Genomic DNA, 18101 nt, shown 5'->3' with positions numbered 1-18101 from the left:
CATCTGGTCCAGGTGATTTATTCACCTTCAAGTCCTTCAGTTTTTCTAACACCTTCTCCTTGGTGATGGCCACCATACTCAGCCCTGCCCCATCACTCTCCAATTTTGGAATAGGAATCATGTCTTCCACTGAAGACTGACACAAAGTAATTATTCACTTCCTCAGCCACTTAAACTCCTACCTCGTACCTTATAGATAGTGAACTGTTGGAATATTACATGCAATTCTGGTCTCCTTCCTATCGGAAAGATGTTGTGAAACTTGAAAGGGTTCAGAAAAGATTTACAAGGATGTTGCCAGGGTTGGAGGATTTGAGCTACAGGGAGAGGCTGAACAGGCTGGGGCTGTTTTCCCTGGAGCATTGGAGGCTGAGGGGTGACCTTATAAAGGTTTACAAAATTATGAGGGGCATGGATAGGATAAATAGACAGTCTTTTCCCTGGGGTCGGGGAGTCCAGAACTAGAGGGCATAGGTTTAGGGTGAGAGGGGAAAGATATAAAAGAGACCTAAGGGGCAACCTTTTCACACAGAGTATGGTACATGTATGGAATGAGCTGCCAGAGGATGTGGTGGAGGCTGGTACAATTGCAACATTTAAGAGGCATTTGGATGGGTATATGAATAGGAAGGGTTTAGAGGGATATGGGCCAGGTGCTGGCAGGTGGGATTGGGTTGGGATTGGATTGGGTTGGGATATCTGGTCGGCATGGACAGGTTGGACCGAAGGGTCTGTTTCCATGCTGTACGTCTCTATGACTCTATAATAGACTTTGGGGAGTCAGGAGGCGAGTTACCTGTTGTAGCATTCAAGCCTCTGACTTGCTCTTATAGACATGGTATTTATAAGGTTGGTCCAGTTCAGTTTCTGGTCAATAATAATCTGATGATGTGGATAGTGGGGGAATTCAGTGATGACAACTTTGATGGCTAGATTTGCTCTTGTTGGAGATAGTCATAGCCTGGCGTGTGTGTTCCTTGCAAATGTTACTTGCAACTTTTCATTCTAAGCCTGGATATTGTCCAGGTCCTGCTGCATTTAGCTATGGACTGCTTCAGTACATAAAAGGTGTTGCAAACAGTGCTGAATACTGTACAATCAGCAGCAAATCTCCTCACTTCTGACCTTATGATAGACTATATGAGGTCAATGTTGAAGCAGCTGAAGATGGCTCAGCCTTGGACATCACCCTGAGAAATGCCTGCAGATGTGTCCTGAATCTGAGACCACTGACCTCTAATGACCACAGACATCTTCCTTTGTCCCAGATATGACTCTGACCAGAGTTTTACCAGACTCTATTGACTCCAGTATTGCTAAGGCTCCTCAATGCCACATTCACTCAAACACAGCCTTAATGTCAAGGGCAGTGTCTCTCACTTCAAGAATTTAGCTCTTTCGGCCCTTGTTTGAATCAAGGCAATAATGAGGTCAGGCAATGAGTGGTCCTAACGAAGCCCAAACTGAGCAACACCGAGCAGATTGTTGCCAAGCAGCTGCTGCTCGATAGTACTGTTGTTGACATCTTCCATCACTTTACTGATGAGGCAGTAATTGGACAGATTTGGATTTGTCCCATGTACCTGCGCAATTTTTCACATTGTTGTGATAGAAGCTAGTGTCTTAGTTCTGAAACCACTTGGGGGCCATGAAGGCTGAAGTACATCTTCAGTACAATTTCCAGAATGTTGTCAGGGTTCACATCTTTCCAGTGTCTTCAGCTATTTCTTGACATCACAAGGAATGAATCGATGGTTGAAGACTGGCAGTTGTAATACTGGGTACCTCTCAGAGGAGGTTCAGATGATTCATATAGGAATTCATCACCATTAACGTTTTCTCTCACAAGGTTGAGTGTCTTGTTCAAAAGGCTGTAGATACAGAACCTTTAACCTTGATTATCAAGGGACTGAAAGATTATCAGGGATATGCAGAAATGTTAAATTGAAGTTAAATTAGATCAGCCATCATGTTATCAAATGGCAGAGCAAGCTCAAAGGCCTAAATGGCCTATTCTTATTCCTTTTTCGTAAATCTCTAATACTGTAACAAGAAATTACTTTAACTTACTGATCAACATCCCCTCAAAGTGTTTTATTGTTCCCATTCTTTGGTTAAAAGAAAAAGACAAATTCATAAAATCTTGCATTCCTCAGGATATGCCAATGTGCTTTACAGCTGATTGGGTATTTTCCAATTGTCACTCCCATGTTGCAAGAAATGGGGGAGGGAAACTGGGATGGTGGCATTGTAGCAATGTCACTGGATTGGGACTCTGAACACCTGTGTTCTGGAGATATGGATTCACATTTCTCCATGGCAATGGGCGAAATAAGAATTCAATTAAATCTGGAATTAAAAGCTAGACTAATAGTGACATATAACTAAAAGGCCCATAAGGTTAACTAATGGTCCTTAGTGAAGGAAATCTACCACACTAAAAAAAAAACAAAAGAACTACGGATGTTGTAAATTAGAAACAAAAACAGAAGTCCTTAGAAAAGCTGAGCAGGTCTGGCAACATATGTGAAGAGAAATCAAAGTTAACGTTTTGAGTCCAGTGACCCTTCCTCAGAATTCCCTGAAGAAGGATTGCTGGACCCAAAACTTTGTGCAAGATGCCAGATCTGCTGAACTTTTCCAGCAACTTCTGTCTGTTTTGAATCTACCATCCTTACCTGGTCTGGCCTACATGTGACATCAAATGCATAGCAATGTGGTTGACTCTTAATTGACTTTGTCAGCCATCCCGAAAGGCAATCAGTTTATGGGCAACAAATGTTACCTTTCCTTCCTCTGTCACATCCCATAGAATAAAAAAAAAACTAGCACAAATTTTAACAGCACCTAATAGGTGAACATGGGAGAGAGAAAAAAAAAATCAATCACAACCTCTGTCTTCACTTTTCTCCAAATAGCTATTTTCGTCTGCAGGAGTGATTTAAAATATGGTACTTGGCTGCATGTGCCAATGCTTAAACAGAGGATAGACGTTTAAATTTCTGATGATATTCTGAAACGATCACATCTGACTAGCCCAAATACCGTTCCCATTCAACCAAAGCACATCACTGCATCAACTCACTACCAAACACCACTGACAAGATAGTGATGGAAGTGAAATATTAAACTATTAAACTGAGATGAAGTTTCAGCCTTTGCTAGGAAATAATCAGCCTGAGTGTAATGTTAAAAGATTAAGTGGGAATATCTCTATGGACATTAATGTAATAGTGCAGTTTAACTCTTTAATATTCTTGGGTGAGGACGACAATCATGAAAGAACGGGGATGACCATCCATTGTATTTCACACTTCATTTTGACAGTCATTTGCAACCACTCCCCTGCTATTGGCAAGTTAAACTATCATTCAATCTTTCATTCAGGAATGCTTTCTGGCCAGAGGTATGCAGCACCTGCATTGTCTTGGGGAATCACTGAGTCAGAAAACTGTCTGCATAACGATTTCCCAGGATTAGGGCATTAGCATTTGCATTATCCCCGAGGATGATCTCATCCTACCATTGTACGTGGGGTAACTTGTGACAGAGTAACTGCGGATTGTCTTGAGTGGCATGTTAGTGTGAAGGAGTGGCCAGAGTATCTGTGCGCACGTCCAAATGACCTGAATAAAGGGGATGTGTTTTCTTAGTTCAGGACCTCACTGACTAAAGCTCGCACATCTGCGACGGGGGTGAAAATGGGTCACCTAGCTTGTACAAACTTTAATAAACTTTAACCGTTTTCAGAGGTTGGTGTGTGTGAATTGCATCTTGTGTGCGAAACCTCAGTAAAGAACCTAACACGGGAAGGAATTCAACATTACATCAAGCCATACCAACATGGCATGAAACTGCCTAATGCTGACCCTGAGCTAGAGAACAAATTCTATTAAACTATTTTTTTCATTAAAGTGACAATAGTGTATTTTTCCCGTTCACATATTATTGATTTCTGCTAAGTGCTTTTTAAAATTCTGAATATCAAAGACAGATTTTACTCCTTCACAGAAATATGTAGAGCTCCAAGAAAGAACGTCACATCATGTTTTTATCTTTAAGCATTATTTTACTTTGCATTAAATGTTTGTGTTCATACATTCACAGATGAGAAGCTTTAAGTAACCAAACTGAATTTCGTCACTGATGGCCCAGTAACTGGCAAATGTAGGAATATGAGAAGCATATTCTAGGGATTGTATACAGAAGAGCACTATACATCATAATCGTACAACTATTAACATAATTTATAACTATTAAAATAAACACAGAAACATGGCAGAGTGTAACTTCACTGGACCTTTCTCTCTGTCTCATGCAATCTGACATCACTGATGATGCAGTCTAGCCAGTTGAATGTAGCTGTCAACCTTACAATACTACAGCTCTTCCCCAGTCCACCCTACCCACAACTGTTAATGTTGTGAAGTATTTACATTTCCACCCTACTCCAACATTCCACCTTTCATCAAATGTGTCAATCACCAGTGTCCTCAGCTCATTTTGTGCAAGTCAGAGGCATATTTTCCACCATCGCCTCTTTGAAAAGCAAACATATCAATGGAGTGGGATGTCAACAGCTATTACCTGGATTGAGACACTTACGATGACCTGAAAACCAGGATTGATTCAAGAGACAAAGCTCCAGACCCAAAACACCACAACTCCCATGTCGATGAAGACACTGAACTGGAATTCTCATTCTCTTTTTCTGTTTTGGATGCTGGGGAAGGTCAAAACACCAGCTTGAGGGAATGAACCAAGTTCAACTGCTATAAAGGACTTCACAGCTGTACCACCTGCAGCTACTATGACAGCAAAAGAATTATTCAACACCTTATCCAAGGATGAATCTGATAGACAAAGTAGAACAAGGAACATCGAAAACAGCTGTAGGGGAGAAGAAAGGAAACCGTCCCTCGGACTCCTACAGAAGGAATAATACCAGTAGTATTATTTACTTCAACTTGAGGCTACTCTGCTGCAAACAATGAGATCTCAGGAACTTCTGCAGAAGATAAGACTGCACTGTGAACAGAATAAAGATGAAGCTTGGAGAAGTCCTCTTGAACACTGTCATCAGGATTCAGCTCAATATGAAGCTCTCAATGGTGCTCGGATTCTACAGACTGGCTAAATGTGGGTCTTTCAAGATTTGGAATCCACAATTCTTTCATACTTGCTTACAAATATTTCTTCTAAGAATCGTTTCTAAATTACATGATAATGAATACTTTATTGTAGAATATCAAAGATAATTACAACATGACAATTCTACTTTAAGTTAAGGTACAATTTGTTGAAAATCCACCCATAAAATGCGATTGATTATTCTATCAAATTGATTTGAGGAAAATTAAACCAGCATAATAGAGTCATTGAGTCATAGAGATGCACAACATGGAAACCGACCTTTCGGTCCAACTCGTCCATGCCAACCAGATATTGCAACCCAAACCAGTCCCACCTGCCAGCACGTGGCCCATATCCCTCCAAACTCTTCCTATTCATATACCCATCCAGATGCCTTTTAAAATGTTGCAATTGTAGCAGTCTCCACCACTTCCTCTGGCAGCTCATTCCATACGTGCACCACCCTCTGCGTGGAAACGTTGCCCCTTAGGTCTCTTTTATATTTTTCCCCTCTCACCCTAAGCCTATGCCCTCCACTCCTCCACCCCAGGCAAAAGACTTTGTCTATTTACCCTATCCATGCCCCTCATGATTTTATAAACCTTTATAAGGTCACTCCACAGCCTCTGATGCTCCAGGGAAAACAGCCCCAGCCAATTCAACCTCTCCCTTTTTCTCAAATCCTCCAACACTGGCAACATCCTTGTAAATCTTTTCTGAAACCTTTCAAGTTTCACAACATATTTCCGATAGGAAGGAGACCAGAACTGCACGCAATATTCCAACAGTGGCCTCACCAATGTCCTGTACAGCTGCAACATGACCTCCCAACTCCTGTACTCAATACACTGATCAATAAAGGAAAGCATACCTAATGCCTTCTTCACTATCCTATCTACCTGCGACTCCACTTTCAAGGAGCTATGAACCTGCACGCCAAGGTCTCTTTGTTCAGCAACACTCCCTAGGATCTTACCATTAAGCACATAAGTCCTGCTAAGATTTGCTTTCTCAAAATGCAGCACCCCACATTTATCTAAATAAACTCCCATCTGCCACTTCTCAGCCCACTGGCCCATCTGATCAAGATTCCATTATAATCTGAGGTAACCTTCTTCGCTGTGCGCAACACCTCCAATTTTGGTGTCATCTGCAAACTTATATATCTTTAGATTCTTTGTTTCGACCTTTAAGGGGAATTTACTGGTAAACGTAACCCTGTCATGTCTTAAGGTGACTGGCTGCAATCAAAGAAAATGGTGATCTCATTCCTTCCTTTACTGAACTATACCTCTCATCCATCCTCACTTGGATTGAGATAGTTTCTGCACCTTAAAGTTGAATTGATGACCGTTAGAGAAATTTATGCTTTGCTGATAGTAATCATTCTGAAATAACTGATAAAGCCTGCTGTTGAATCCAATTTAAATATAAATTTCTTGCCATGGCATCTGCATACCCAAAACCATCTCGTCAATACAGAACTCCTAAGAGTACATCTTGCTCTTTAGTTTTGCCTACTTCATGGACAGTTGCAATTGTGATTTTATTTTTTTTCTCTCTGGCAGATGTATGTTTTCTTCTAGTGCTTTAGCAAATAATCTAAAAATGGCCTTTCAGACAGCGCAAATAATGCTCAGCATTGATAGCTGGATCAGCTGGGTACCAGCAAGGCTCTGCCCTGACAACGCAGCAAGCAGCAATGGTGGCTACTGCCTTCCTGCACAACTCTGTTGCAGGCATTCTGGGGCATCCCGACTCTCAACTCTTAGCTGGCACCCAATCAGATTTTGTTGCAAAGTCCTGGGAGTCCTAGACTAACTTTTCTTCCCCAACTATGACAACCACCCTCTCCATATTTGGAAGTTTTCTAATAAACCCTATCTTCTCAGAATGCCCGTGCAGCCATCTATCATAATACTTGAATATTATCCAGCTGATAGTCCGAAGGCAATATGGCATCAGTCGAATTGCCAATATTAAGTTGTACAGTATGCAGTATTGTCGAGGAATTCCACATGATTTAGGTCCCTCGGCAGAGGAATGATGACCTCCCAACAATCACGTACACATTTAGTGACTTGTCATTAGACCCTGGTTTCACTAAGTTACCTCAAGTACTACCATAGATGATTTCTGATGTGCGATTTGTCAGGTTAGATGGTTTTCCAGTTTTTCTGCCTTTTTCAACATTGATGAGGGAACAACTCTCAGACTTCTGACACCATTTAGCAAATCTGAAGCACGATTGAAGACTTAACATCAAACAAGGGCAAACATTAAGCATTAAATTATATGCCGAAAAATAGCACAGTGGGATTTCACTGGAACCTTCTTCCTTCAGGTCCCTGTCTCATGTGATGTGAGATCACTGAAGATACAGTCTACTTCTAATGTACAGCTATCAATTCCATATGCTTCATCAGGCTGCAGTATTACTTTCTGCACCACTCCAGACAATGTGTTTTGTTGAAATGCTACTAAAGTTTCCCCTCCACTGAAGGCAGGAGCCTTTCTGTAGAGGTGTAGAAGGACCAAAGGCAGATCATTTGTCACAACCAAATCATTAACAGACAGATTCACATTCCAGTGAGTACTATTAGATAATTAACACGAAAGCAACCCTGTCTGACTGGCCCCTCCTCTTGCGTAGGGAATGAGACCACTTCAATTAATGCCTTGGTTATTATCAGTCATCTCAGGCCAGGGATCAAACTGCTTTATATAAAACTGAGAAACACTCATGTAGCACCAGTAGTCATTAGGCCATCTGTGGATTTCTTTAACTAGAGAGTAAAGCAAAGAGCAAACCCAGAACACGAATGGGATTCACGTTTGAACATCAACCCTACCCTTAATCTTTTAAAATCTTTAGAGTCTGAAACCTTACCTGATCTTGATGTAGCGTTACACTTAGAGAGGAATTAATTGGCAAAATCAGCTCTTCATCTCGTTTTCCCCCTAAGCAAAAGAAGTAGAATAGCTTAAATTCTCTTTAGATCTGATAATATTAAGTCTTTCCTGCTATCTGAAGTTCCTTTCACCAATTTCAATTTTTCAGACAATTTAATTTTAATTTGAATGAATAGTGTGGGTATATATTTTCACTACTATCTCAACTCATTGTTATCATTTGTGCCTGTCTTGGTATTTTCTGATCAACTGAATGAGGCAGCAGTATTTGGCAGCAAACCAAATGCCGTTAGTAGCAGTGGCCTCCACCTCACCCTATAATGACTCTTGGGGTTGACCTCATCAACCTGCTCTGGTTCCAGTTATCCCATTATTAACATCCCCTTGGGCTCTGCTAGATGTCATCTAACAATCTCTTCAGAATGCCCATTTACTTGTCACAAAAACTCTTCTCATCCGGAAGTTTAACAGGGATGATTGCATTGATGTGCTGACTATATAGTCTTCCACATGAAATGCCCAGTTATCACAGCAGTGGTGTGGCCTGAATCACACTTCTACCAGTCTGTTTTGTAACTTTTGCTATGTTCTGCACCCTCATATTTTCCCATTTCCTTCTCACCTGAGTAGATTCACTGCTTTTCCTCCGTAAAAATATTCTTAACACATTTTAAGCCAGACCCTTCGATCTTAAATTTGTTGATGCCCATTATTTCAGAGGCCATTTCTGACCATTCCTGTTCCCATCATCCACAGCCCTTACCCCCTGTACAAAACCACTTTCGCCCATGTTTACTGGAAAGAAATCTATTCCTCGTGACACATCCAACAGAACCTTCAAACTCCTATCTACCAAGTCTTTTGCTGTCCAACAACCATAACACCTTGTAACCCACCAGTAGCTACACCAACCTTACCTGCACTTTTGATGCTTGTCAGGCTAAAATCTTCACATTCACTCCAGTGTGAACAATGGGGTGCAGAATTAAACCTCCCTGTATTTATATAAATCATTTGTACAAATGATTTAGATGTGAACATAGAAAGTACAATTAGTAAGTTTGCAGATGATATCAAAATTGGAAGTGTAGGGAAGAAGGTTACCTCAGAGTTCGAAGTGCTCTTGATCAGATGGGCAAAGCGGCTGTGGAGTGGCAAATGGAGTTTAATTTAGATAAATGAGAGGTGTTGCATTTTAGAAAGGTAAATGAGGGCAGCATTTATATACTTAATGGTAAGATGTTGGGCAGTGTTGCTGAACATGGAGACCTTGGAGTGCAGGTTCATAGTTCCTTGAAAATGGAGTCACAAGTAGATAGGATAGTGAAGAAAGTGTTTAATATGCTTTCCTTTATTGGTCAGAGCATTGAGAAAATGAATTGGGAGGTCATGCTGTGGCTGTACAGGACATTGGTTAGGCTACTTTTGGAATCTTGTATGCAATTCTGGTCTCCCTCCTATAGGAAGGAAGTGAAACTTGAAAGGCTTCAGATAAAATTTATAGGATGTTGCCAGGGTTGGAGGGTTTGAGCTAGAGGGAGAGGCTGAATAGACTGGGGCCATTTTTCCTGGAGCGTTGGAAGCTGAGGGGTGACCTTACAGAGGTTTAGAAAATCATGAGGTAGGGTAAATAGACAAAATCTTTTACCTGAGTTGAGGGAAGTCCAGAACAAGAGAACATAGGTTTAGGGTGAGAGGGGAAAGATTTAAAAGGGACCTAAAGGGTAACTTTTTCATGTAAAGGGTGGTGAGAGTATGGAATGAGCTGCCAGAGGAAGTGAAGGAGGCTGGTACAATTACAATATTTAGAAGGACCCTGGATGGGTATATGAATAGGAAGGGTTTAGAGGGATATCGACCAAGTGCTGGCAAATGGGACTAGATTAATCTAGGATATCTGGTCTGTCCATGCTATACATCTCTGTGACTCTACGACAAGGACAAGTGGCCATCCCTCACTAGTTTTTTTTGGTCCACAACCACCATCAAAAGATCTTATTCTTCTTTTCCAAAACAATCCAGTACTTCAGAATCACCCGGAACAGCAACAATAATCATCAAGAAAATAAATACAATTCCCGATTTCCTCTCCCTCTCCCTTCTGCTTGTGGGTGAGAGAAACCTTTCCTCATGGATTTGCAATGGTAACATCAAGAAGCATACTGTTGTACACCATCACCAGTCCTCACTGATCAAGTTTTAGATTACTTAGTATGAAAACAGGCCCTTCGGCCCAACAGGTCCACACCGACACTCCGAAGAGCAACCTACCCAGACCCATTCCTCTACACCTAACACTACGGGTAATTTTAGCCCCCCAATACAATTCAACTGGTTAAGATGTCACTTCCAATTTTACTTTGAACTCCTGAATCAGCTCATCCAGAGAAAATGGCTTGAAAAGAAACTCTTTCTAACCTCTGCCAGAAGCAATATGCAATGATGAAATGACAATCCCACATCCCTGTTCCACAGCATTTGCATTGAGGTTATGACCGTGTGATGGAGAGAATATTGTTTGAAAGGATAATGATTGCCCACCCGTTTTTCATTAACATTAAAAATTAGGCAAAGTAAATGTTAAAAAAAGTTCATGTTAAATCAGTTGAAATGAGAAGAGTCTTGTAGAACAGTGGTAAGGTTCTATTTGTCATCAGGTGTCTACCCCCAATGCAAAGCTAATCTCAGTGGTCTGCCTAGTTTACATTCCCGGCAGACGGACAGACTGTGCGGTGCTAGCAGGTTATAAACTGTTGTGGTTCTGTTCACCGAGCTGGAAGTTTTTGTTGCAAACGTTTCGTCCCCTGGCTAGGCGACATCCTCAGTGCTTGGGAGCCTCCTGCGAAGCGCTTCTTTGATGTTTCCTCCGGTGTTTATAGTGGTCTGTCCCTGCGCTTCCGGTTGTCAGTTTCAGCTGTCCGCTGTAGCGGTTGGTATATTGGGTCCAGGTCGATGTGTTTGTTGATGGAGTCACGGGAAAAGGCTACTCAGTCCATCGCGGTGGTACTAGCTCTTTCCGAGTTTACTTGCATACTCGGTAGTTACCAAAGCTGAAAATGTGTTGCTGGAAATGCGCAGCAAGTCAGGCAGCATCCAAGGAGCAGGAGAATTGACGTTTCGGGCATAAGCCCTTCTTCAGGAACGTCGATTCTCCTGCTCCTTGGATGCTGCCTGACCTGCTGCACTTTTCCAGCAACACATTTTCAGCTCTGATCTCCAGCATCTGCAGACCTCACTTTCTCCTCGGTAGTTACCAATCCCGGCACAACAGAATAAAGAGCGGGATTTTGAATCTGTTGCTGGTTTCAGTGTCAATACTCACAGTATTTGATGACAGCGATGTTGACAGGGGCCGTGCAAGTCACCATCCACATCCTGCTTCCCTCATCCATCGCCCGAGACCAACAACAACCGTTAACCTGCTGCCGCCGCCACCGGCCTCCTCTCACACCACGCACATGCCCCACCACCACTCCGCGCTGATTGGCCGGAACGTCGCAGCAGGTAAATGATCCGCCAAACAGCGAAACGGCCATCTCCCGTGGTAACGGCAGTTAACCAATCAGAATGGCGACACCACCATAACATGTCGCGAACGTCACTGCGCACATTGGCGAATGAGATATTTGGGATTGTCCCCGGCCCCTTTTAGGGTGAGAGCGCAATGGCAGAGCTGGGGGAAGAAAGTGGATGTTGCGCACTGCAACAACAACAACAACAACAACGTCTGCTACGAGCCTGCGCCATGTTTGTGCGGGGCAGGCCATCTGTGTCGGCGGGCTGCCGGTGGGGGTCGCTGGTGGACAAGCTGTTTGTTGACTGCTGGTTTGACAGTTCAGTTCAACATTGTTTAATATTCAACCCAGATTCAATGAAAGATAGTTGCGTATTCAGTTTAAAAATACTTGTCAATCCTCTACTAATGATAATTAGGCAGGGGGGTCCGAAGCGTTACGAAGGGGGGTGGTGCGGGTAGGTTTTGATGTAATGGTGGTGTCCTTACCCCTGGACTGAAGGCCCAGCTTCAAGTCCCACGTGTTCCAGAGATGTGTAGTTACATCCCTTACAGGTTGATTAGGGAGAAATAGGTGCAAGGAGGATGGGGGTCAGTAAATTACCAAAATCAGAGACTTCCAGAACTGCAGACAGAACTCAGTTAACTGTCCCTCACCAAGTGCTCAGTTCCCCTTTACCTGTGACCTGTGCTTCTTAAAATTCAGCACTTGGCGGTTCTTATGTTGTTATTTTAATTGATCTCAATTGGAAAGAATGCAGGATTCCCATCCCACCAACAACCCATGACCATCACCAATATCCCTAATAAAGAGTAACCATTCTTGCCTTTTCTGTTTGTAGTTTGTCATAGGGTTTATTCTGGAGCTAAGTGTAATGGTGAACACGAATCCATTGTCAATTATCAGAATACCCATCTGGTTCACTAAGGTACTTTAGGGAAGGAAACTGCCAACTTCACCTGATCTGGTCCACATGTGACTTTTAACTGCCCTCTGGGCAATTAGAGATGGGTAACAATGGCTAGCCCAGCCAGCACCACCCACATCCTGTGAATGAATAAAAAAAACCTGAAAATTTGATTTAGGATGCTAGTACTAACTGGTCACAGAGCCAATTTTATATATATATATATATATGTATGTATAAGGTCTGTTCTCTGAGGCTGTTCTCTCATTACACAGAGAGAGAGAGAGATGACTGATAGTTTAGCTTGAGGGTCACTCCACCTCAGGCAAGGCAGGAGGTCTTCGTGGATTTTTTGGCCTCGGCATCATTAAAAACCAATTATCCAGCCAACTGAGCTAACCAACACTGTATGTATATAGGACTTGTGGAAAATTATGACAGGAAGACTAGACTTCATTTATCTATTGAATTAATTTTTATCACTTATAATTTTCCCAAATTCAATTATGCTTAAGGGTCTGATTTACAACTGAGGAGAAGTAAGTTTATACCATGTAGAAGCAGTGCTGGATGGATCTTTGGCAGAACCATCCAGTTAACCTCTTTCCCCCTCTTTCACTTCTTTTTCATTATTTCATGGGATATAGGCATTGCTGGCAAGCCAGTATTTTTTGCCAGTTCCTAATTACTCTGAACAGAATGGCCTTACACAGAGTGCACACATGTAAGCTAGACCAGATAGGGATGGTAGGTGAAAGTGACGATTGCAGATGCTAGAGATTAGAGTTGAGAGTGTAGTACTGATGGTGCATTTCCATTCACAAAGGACATTACTGAACCAGATGGGATTTACAACAATCAATGATAGTTGTCAAGTTCACCCTTACTGTAATTAGTTTTCAATCCCTTATTTGTTAAATTGAATTTAAATTCCACCAGCTGCCACAGTGGGATTCCGTCTTGTGTTGGCACAACATCAGCCTGAGCTTCTGAATTACTCGTTTATGATATCACCCCCATGCCTACATAGATTAAGACTGGTCAGTATTGTATACAGCTCCTGCCTGTTCTACTGGCTAGATAATGATCGAGAGAAGGTTAGAGAGGAAGGATAATCAAGTCTGCTCCTGTTAAATATTTCAAATAAATGCAGTCAGTTCGTATAAGTTTTCATTATTTTTCACAAAACAATGATAGAAATTCAAGGAATTATTGATGTTGTAAATAGAGTGCTACTTCAAAGCACTGTGACTTTGAATTGCAGGATCATTCCCATCACGGTGTTTTAAATTGCATATTCCCAATTTTCTTTAAGCTATTAGGAAAATACTCCATGGGAAAGCTGCAGTAAGAAACTTTCTCCTTGGTGGGGAGTTCAATGAAGACAAGATATAGATTGAAGGAAAGACGCAGGAGGTTTTGAGGGGATGTGTTTTCATCCAGAGCGTGGTGGGAATCTGAAACTCATTACCTATAAGGGTGGTAGAGGCAGAAACCTTCATAACATTTAAGTATTTTGATGTGCACTTGCAATGTCACAGCTTTGGGCCAAGTGTTGGAAAATGGATTTAGAAAATTTAGGTAATTGTTTTTGTCCGCAAAGACTTGATGGGTTAATGGACCTTTTTCTGTGCTGCAGACCTCTATGACTATATGTCCTATGAAGGCCAGCTGCAGAAACACTTTTCAAGAACATTTTATTGAGTGGAGAATAAAACAATAAAATAAGAATTGATAACTTACTTTGACTCCATGTTTAATGCTGAATTAAAAATTAAATCTTTGCAGTTATAAATCATTGCACAAACACAGACTTCTGAGGGCAGTTTTCTCAGCTATAGCACATTAGGTTGCAGGAATAGTGTTCTGTTTAGTTTATGGCTTTTAATCATTCAAGTCTTCATTACCTCTAGATTTAAATATTACAAAATATTGTCTGGTCTCACATTCTACCCTCTGTAAACTTGATGTAATCCAAAACTCTATTTCCCATGTCTTAAATCACACAAAGTCCCAATTCCCCTATCACCCCTGTACTTGTTGATCTGCACTGGTCCTGCTCTTGTAACCATTAATAGATTGAGATACAGACTCTTAACAGTTTAACAGTCCCAGTCAAGCTATATCTGTTTTCAAGTCCTTCCATGTCACTCCCTATCTCTGCAATCTCCGCCAGCCCTAAAATTCTTTGAAATATGTTTAGTCTTTCTGGTCTCCTGTACATCCTTAACTTGAATCACTCTCTTATTTGTGACCAATGACCTGGTCCTAGAATTCAGTCCTTACACCTGTCTACCTCCCATTCTTGCTTTAAGATGCTCCTTAAAACATTTGTCTTTTACTTATCAAATCCAAAGTGTCCTTATGTTGTTTGGTTTTATAATACTCCTGTGACGCAACTTGGGGTCATTCTGTAATGTTAAAGGTCCAGTATAAATATAAAATATTGTTGTTGGGCAACTTACCAATAATAAACATGAACTCAAACTAAATTCTACTGGAGAAGTTTCCTTATTTGATCAATTATCAGTTGAATAATTCCCTAAAAAAAATTGAATTTCTAATTGATAGCTGAAAAGATTTTACATTTTATTACTGTTACTGTGAGAAAAGCAGACAAAGTACTGACTAAGTAATATTCGTGTAGGCAATTTAAACTTTAAACTACAGATAAATTTCTGAAATCCAGAAATGACTTTGTTCCAAGAATTCCAGACTGGACAACTTACAGTATTCCACAGGTAGAGTCTTTACAATTCTTCATTTTTTGGGCCTATGCCAGGAGTTTTGCCTTCGATGATTACAGCTGAGCTTGAACACGTCTTCAGCTAGTATCCAGAAACACATAATTGCAGAAATTACTAGATAGTGGGAATTCTAACTGAACTTTCCATTCCACAAAATGTGGATAGAGGCCATTGGGTTCAATTTTAATTCATCCCTGGATGGTGACAGTTCAAATGGAATTGCAGACAACAAGAATGCTCACCCAAAACTAATTATGAGGAGCAAAGAGCCGAACTAGGTTTATGTTTCCTGGGAGGTGAAATTACCAAGACTCACAGGATAGTGATATGGTAGAGAAAACCTTCTACTGCTGTTGAGGGAGACCAGAACAAGAAGATATGAATCGGACAGCCAGACACTCAGGAGAGAGCCAGAAAATTCTTCTTCACCTAGAAGATAGTAGACACATGAAACTGTCTTTGACTAAAAGCAGCATATGCGAGATGAATTTCAAATTTGATTCGCACAGGTTTTTTGTTTGCTAGCCAAGGACATGAAAGAGTAAGGAGCTAAGGTAAGTTGATAAAGTTGTATCATAGGTCAGCCATGGCCCCATTGAATGATGAAGCAGTCTCAAGGAGGTGATCAATCTACTCCAGTCATTATGCTCAGACAAACTTTAAATAGGCAGGTCAGCATTACTGAGGCTGATTATGACCTTTCAACGAGGCCTGATGGGGCAGCAATCTGGCTGTTCCAGCAGCCAGGTCCAGAAGAAGTCACCATGATCAGAGCCACATAGTCACCTAAACTTGCACTGGGAACCACCCCTGTTGTTCTCACAGTCTCCCTGTCCACAACTCATCGTAGGTTATAGTCAAGGGCAAGGCTCCATTCTGGCTGGAATCAGCTGGATTTGCTCCCCTCAATGCAACTCCACATCCCATATGTAATTGGGGGAAATGGATGGAACAATGGGTTGTGCATGAATCAGTGGTGCAGATATGTGTGGTCATATATATTAATTTTCTTGCTGCTGTCTTCCAATGAAATGATGCTACAGACATTCATTGTTAGCAAAGTTAAGTTAAATGTCTGCTTCTAATTGTGAAAAATGCAGGGTGAATGAGTAAATTATCAGGAGCCTTTCTGGTCAACATGAGCTACACTCAGTGATGTATTCAACCATTTAATCATTTGGTTCTTAATGTGCATCTGAGATACTTGAGACAGTCCTTTGATTCCCCTCCTTCTTGTCAGTATTATTTTTGTATCTTTATGTCCTTTGTATGTAACCAGTGCAATATAGAATTCTTTGTATTTCACATGTCATTGAGGCTTCTACACTGAGTAAATAAAACCTCAATCAATCACTTTGCATGCTATCTCTTTGGGTATTGCATTGATTATTTTTCTAATCAATGTTTCATGAAAAGTGTTTGTTGCAGAACGTTTCTCCCGGGATTCAGAACACTCCTCCTGGGAACATCATTGTAGCCAAACCTAGCTTGCATTATGTAACCTTTATTGAGTCAAATTCCATACAAGAAAAAGTATAATTGTAAGAAGATACAGCACAGAAAGAGGTCATTCAGCATATAGCAGCGACACTCAAAATCATGTACATTCTAATAACCTTTTATTTTCACTGGAAATCAGATTAAGGAGCTAAAATGACAGTCTAAATGTTGTGTATAGGCAAGAAAGTGATTTTGAACACACAATCAGATCAGTCATGATCCCAACGATGGCAAAGCAGACTCAAGGCTCTGAATGACCCACTCTTACTCCCAATTCATAAATTTACGTATTGCATTCAGAAATGCACTTACTTGAATTGTTGGACAACACTAATTTTAAATTATGCTAATCTTTTGTTTATTAATTAATGGAATGTGGACATTGCTGGCTCGGCCTTTATTGCCTATCCCTAACTGACCAGGTGACAGTTATAAGTCAACCACATGCATGGCAGATTTCCTTCGCTAAAGAATATTCATGAATCCAACGGGATTTTATAAAAACCTGCCAATTATTATGAGGTTACTATTAAAGTAGCTTTCTATTTCAAATTCTTAATAAATTAAAACTTCAAATCACAGCATGCCTGAAGATGAACCCAAGTTCCAAGAACATGAGCTTGGGTTCTAGATTTTGCCTAAAACGTCAATTCTCCCACTTCTCAGATGCTGCCTAACCTGTCGCGCTTTTCCAGCACCACACTCCTGGCTCTAATATCCAGCATCTGCAGTCGTCACTTTCGCCTTCTAGATTACGTAGGTAAAAACAATGACTGCAGATGCTAGAAACCAGATTCTAGAGTAAAGTGGTGCTAGAAAAGCACAGCAGTTCAGGTAGCATCCGAGGAGCAGGAAAATCCGACGTTTCAGGCAAAAGCCCTTCATCAGGAATACAGGACAGTGGCGTAATGGATAACGCGTCTGACTTCGGGTCAGAAGATTGTGGGTTCGAGTCCTGCCTTGCTCGAGTGCAAGGTGTTGTGTGGAGCACGTTTCCTTTCTAGATTACCTCGTCAGGTGTCATTGCCACTATGCACCGACTCTCCTTAAATTCCCTGTTATGAACAAACAGACGATCAAAATTGATTATAGCTGGCTATTAGTATATAACAACTAAAAACATTTTCTAATTACAAATCAATCAAGACTTCAAAGGCAGTATTGAGAAGGTTCATTTGGGGGATACCAGGTATGGAGAGATTGTCATACAAAGAGACATTGAGGGGCCTGTACTCATTGGAATATAGAAGAATGAGAGATGACTTTATTGAAACATACAAGATTCCTAAGGGACTTGACAGGGTGGATCCGAAAAGGCTGTTTCCCCTTGTGGAAGAATTAGGACCACACAGCATAATCTCACTTTTAAGACAGAGATAAGGAAGA

General features: G+C 41.2%; 1 protein-coding gene across 9 annotated transcripts in view; it reads right to left on the bottom strand.

The window, feature by feature from the left end:
- The window catches only part of mvda (mevalonate (diphospho) decarboxylase a), a 42200-nt gene extending 30711 nt beyond the window's left edge, over nucleotides 1-11489 (bottom strand). For all 9 annotated transcript variants that reach the window (XM_087995791.1, XM_043706757.2, XM_087995794.1 and 6 more), the window contains exons 1-2: nucleotides 11369-11489; nucleotides 8024-8094 (exon numbers count right to left, since the gene is read on the bottom strand). In XM_087995791.1, the coding sequence (XP_087851917.1) occupies nucleotides 8024-8094; nucleotides 11369-11438 (141 nt within the window). In that variant the 5' untranslated portion in view covers nucleotides 11439-11489. The remainder of the gene's footprint in view (nucleotides 1-8023; nucleotides 8095-11368) is intronic.
- Between the last annotated feature and the right edge of the window lie 6612 nt (nucleotides 11490-18101).

Source organism: Chiloscyllium plagiosum, unplaced genomic scaffold, assembly GCF_037043375.1.
Source record: "Chiloscyllium plagiosum isolate Xiang-an unplaced genomic scaffold, Cpla_swu_hap1 HiC_scaffold_17, whole genome shotgun sequence".
NCBI classification, from domain to species: Eukaryota; Metazoa; Chordata; class Chondrichthyes; order Orectolobiformes; family Hemiscylliidae; genus Chiloscyllium; species Chiloscyllium plagiosum.
This window is presented reverse-complemented; position numbering and strand designations above follow the sequence as displayed.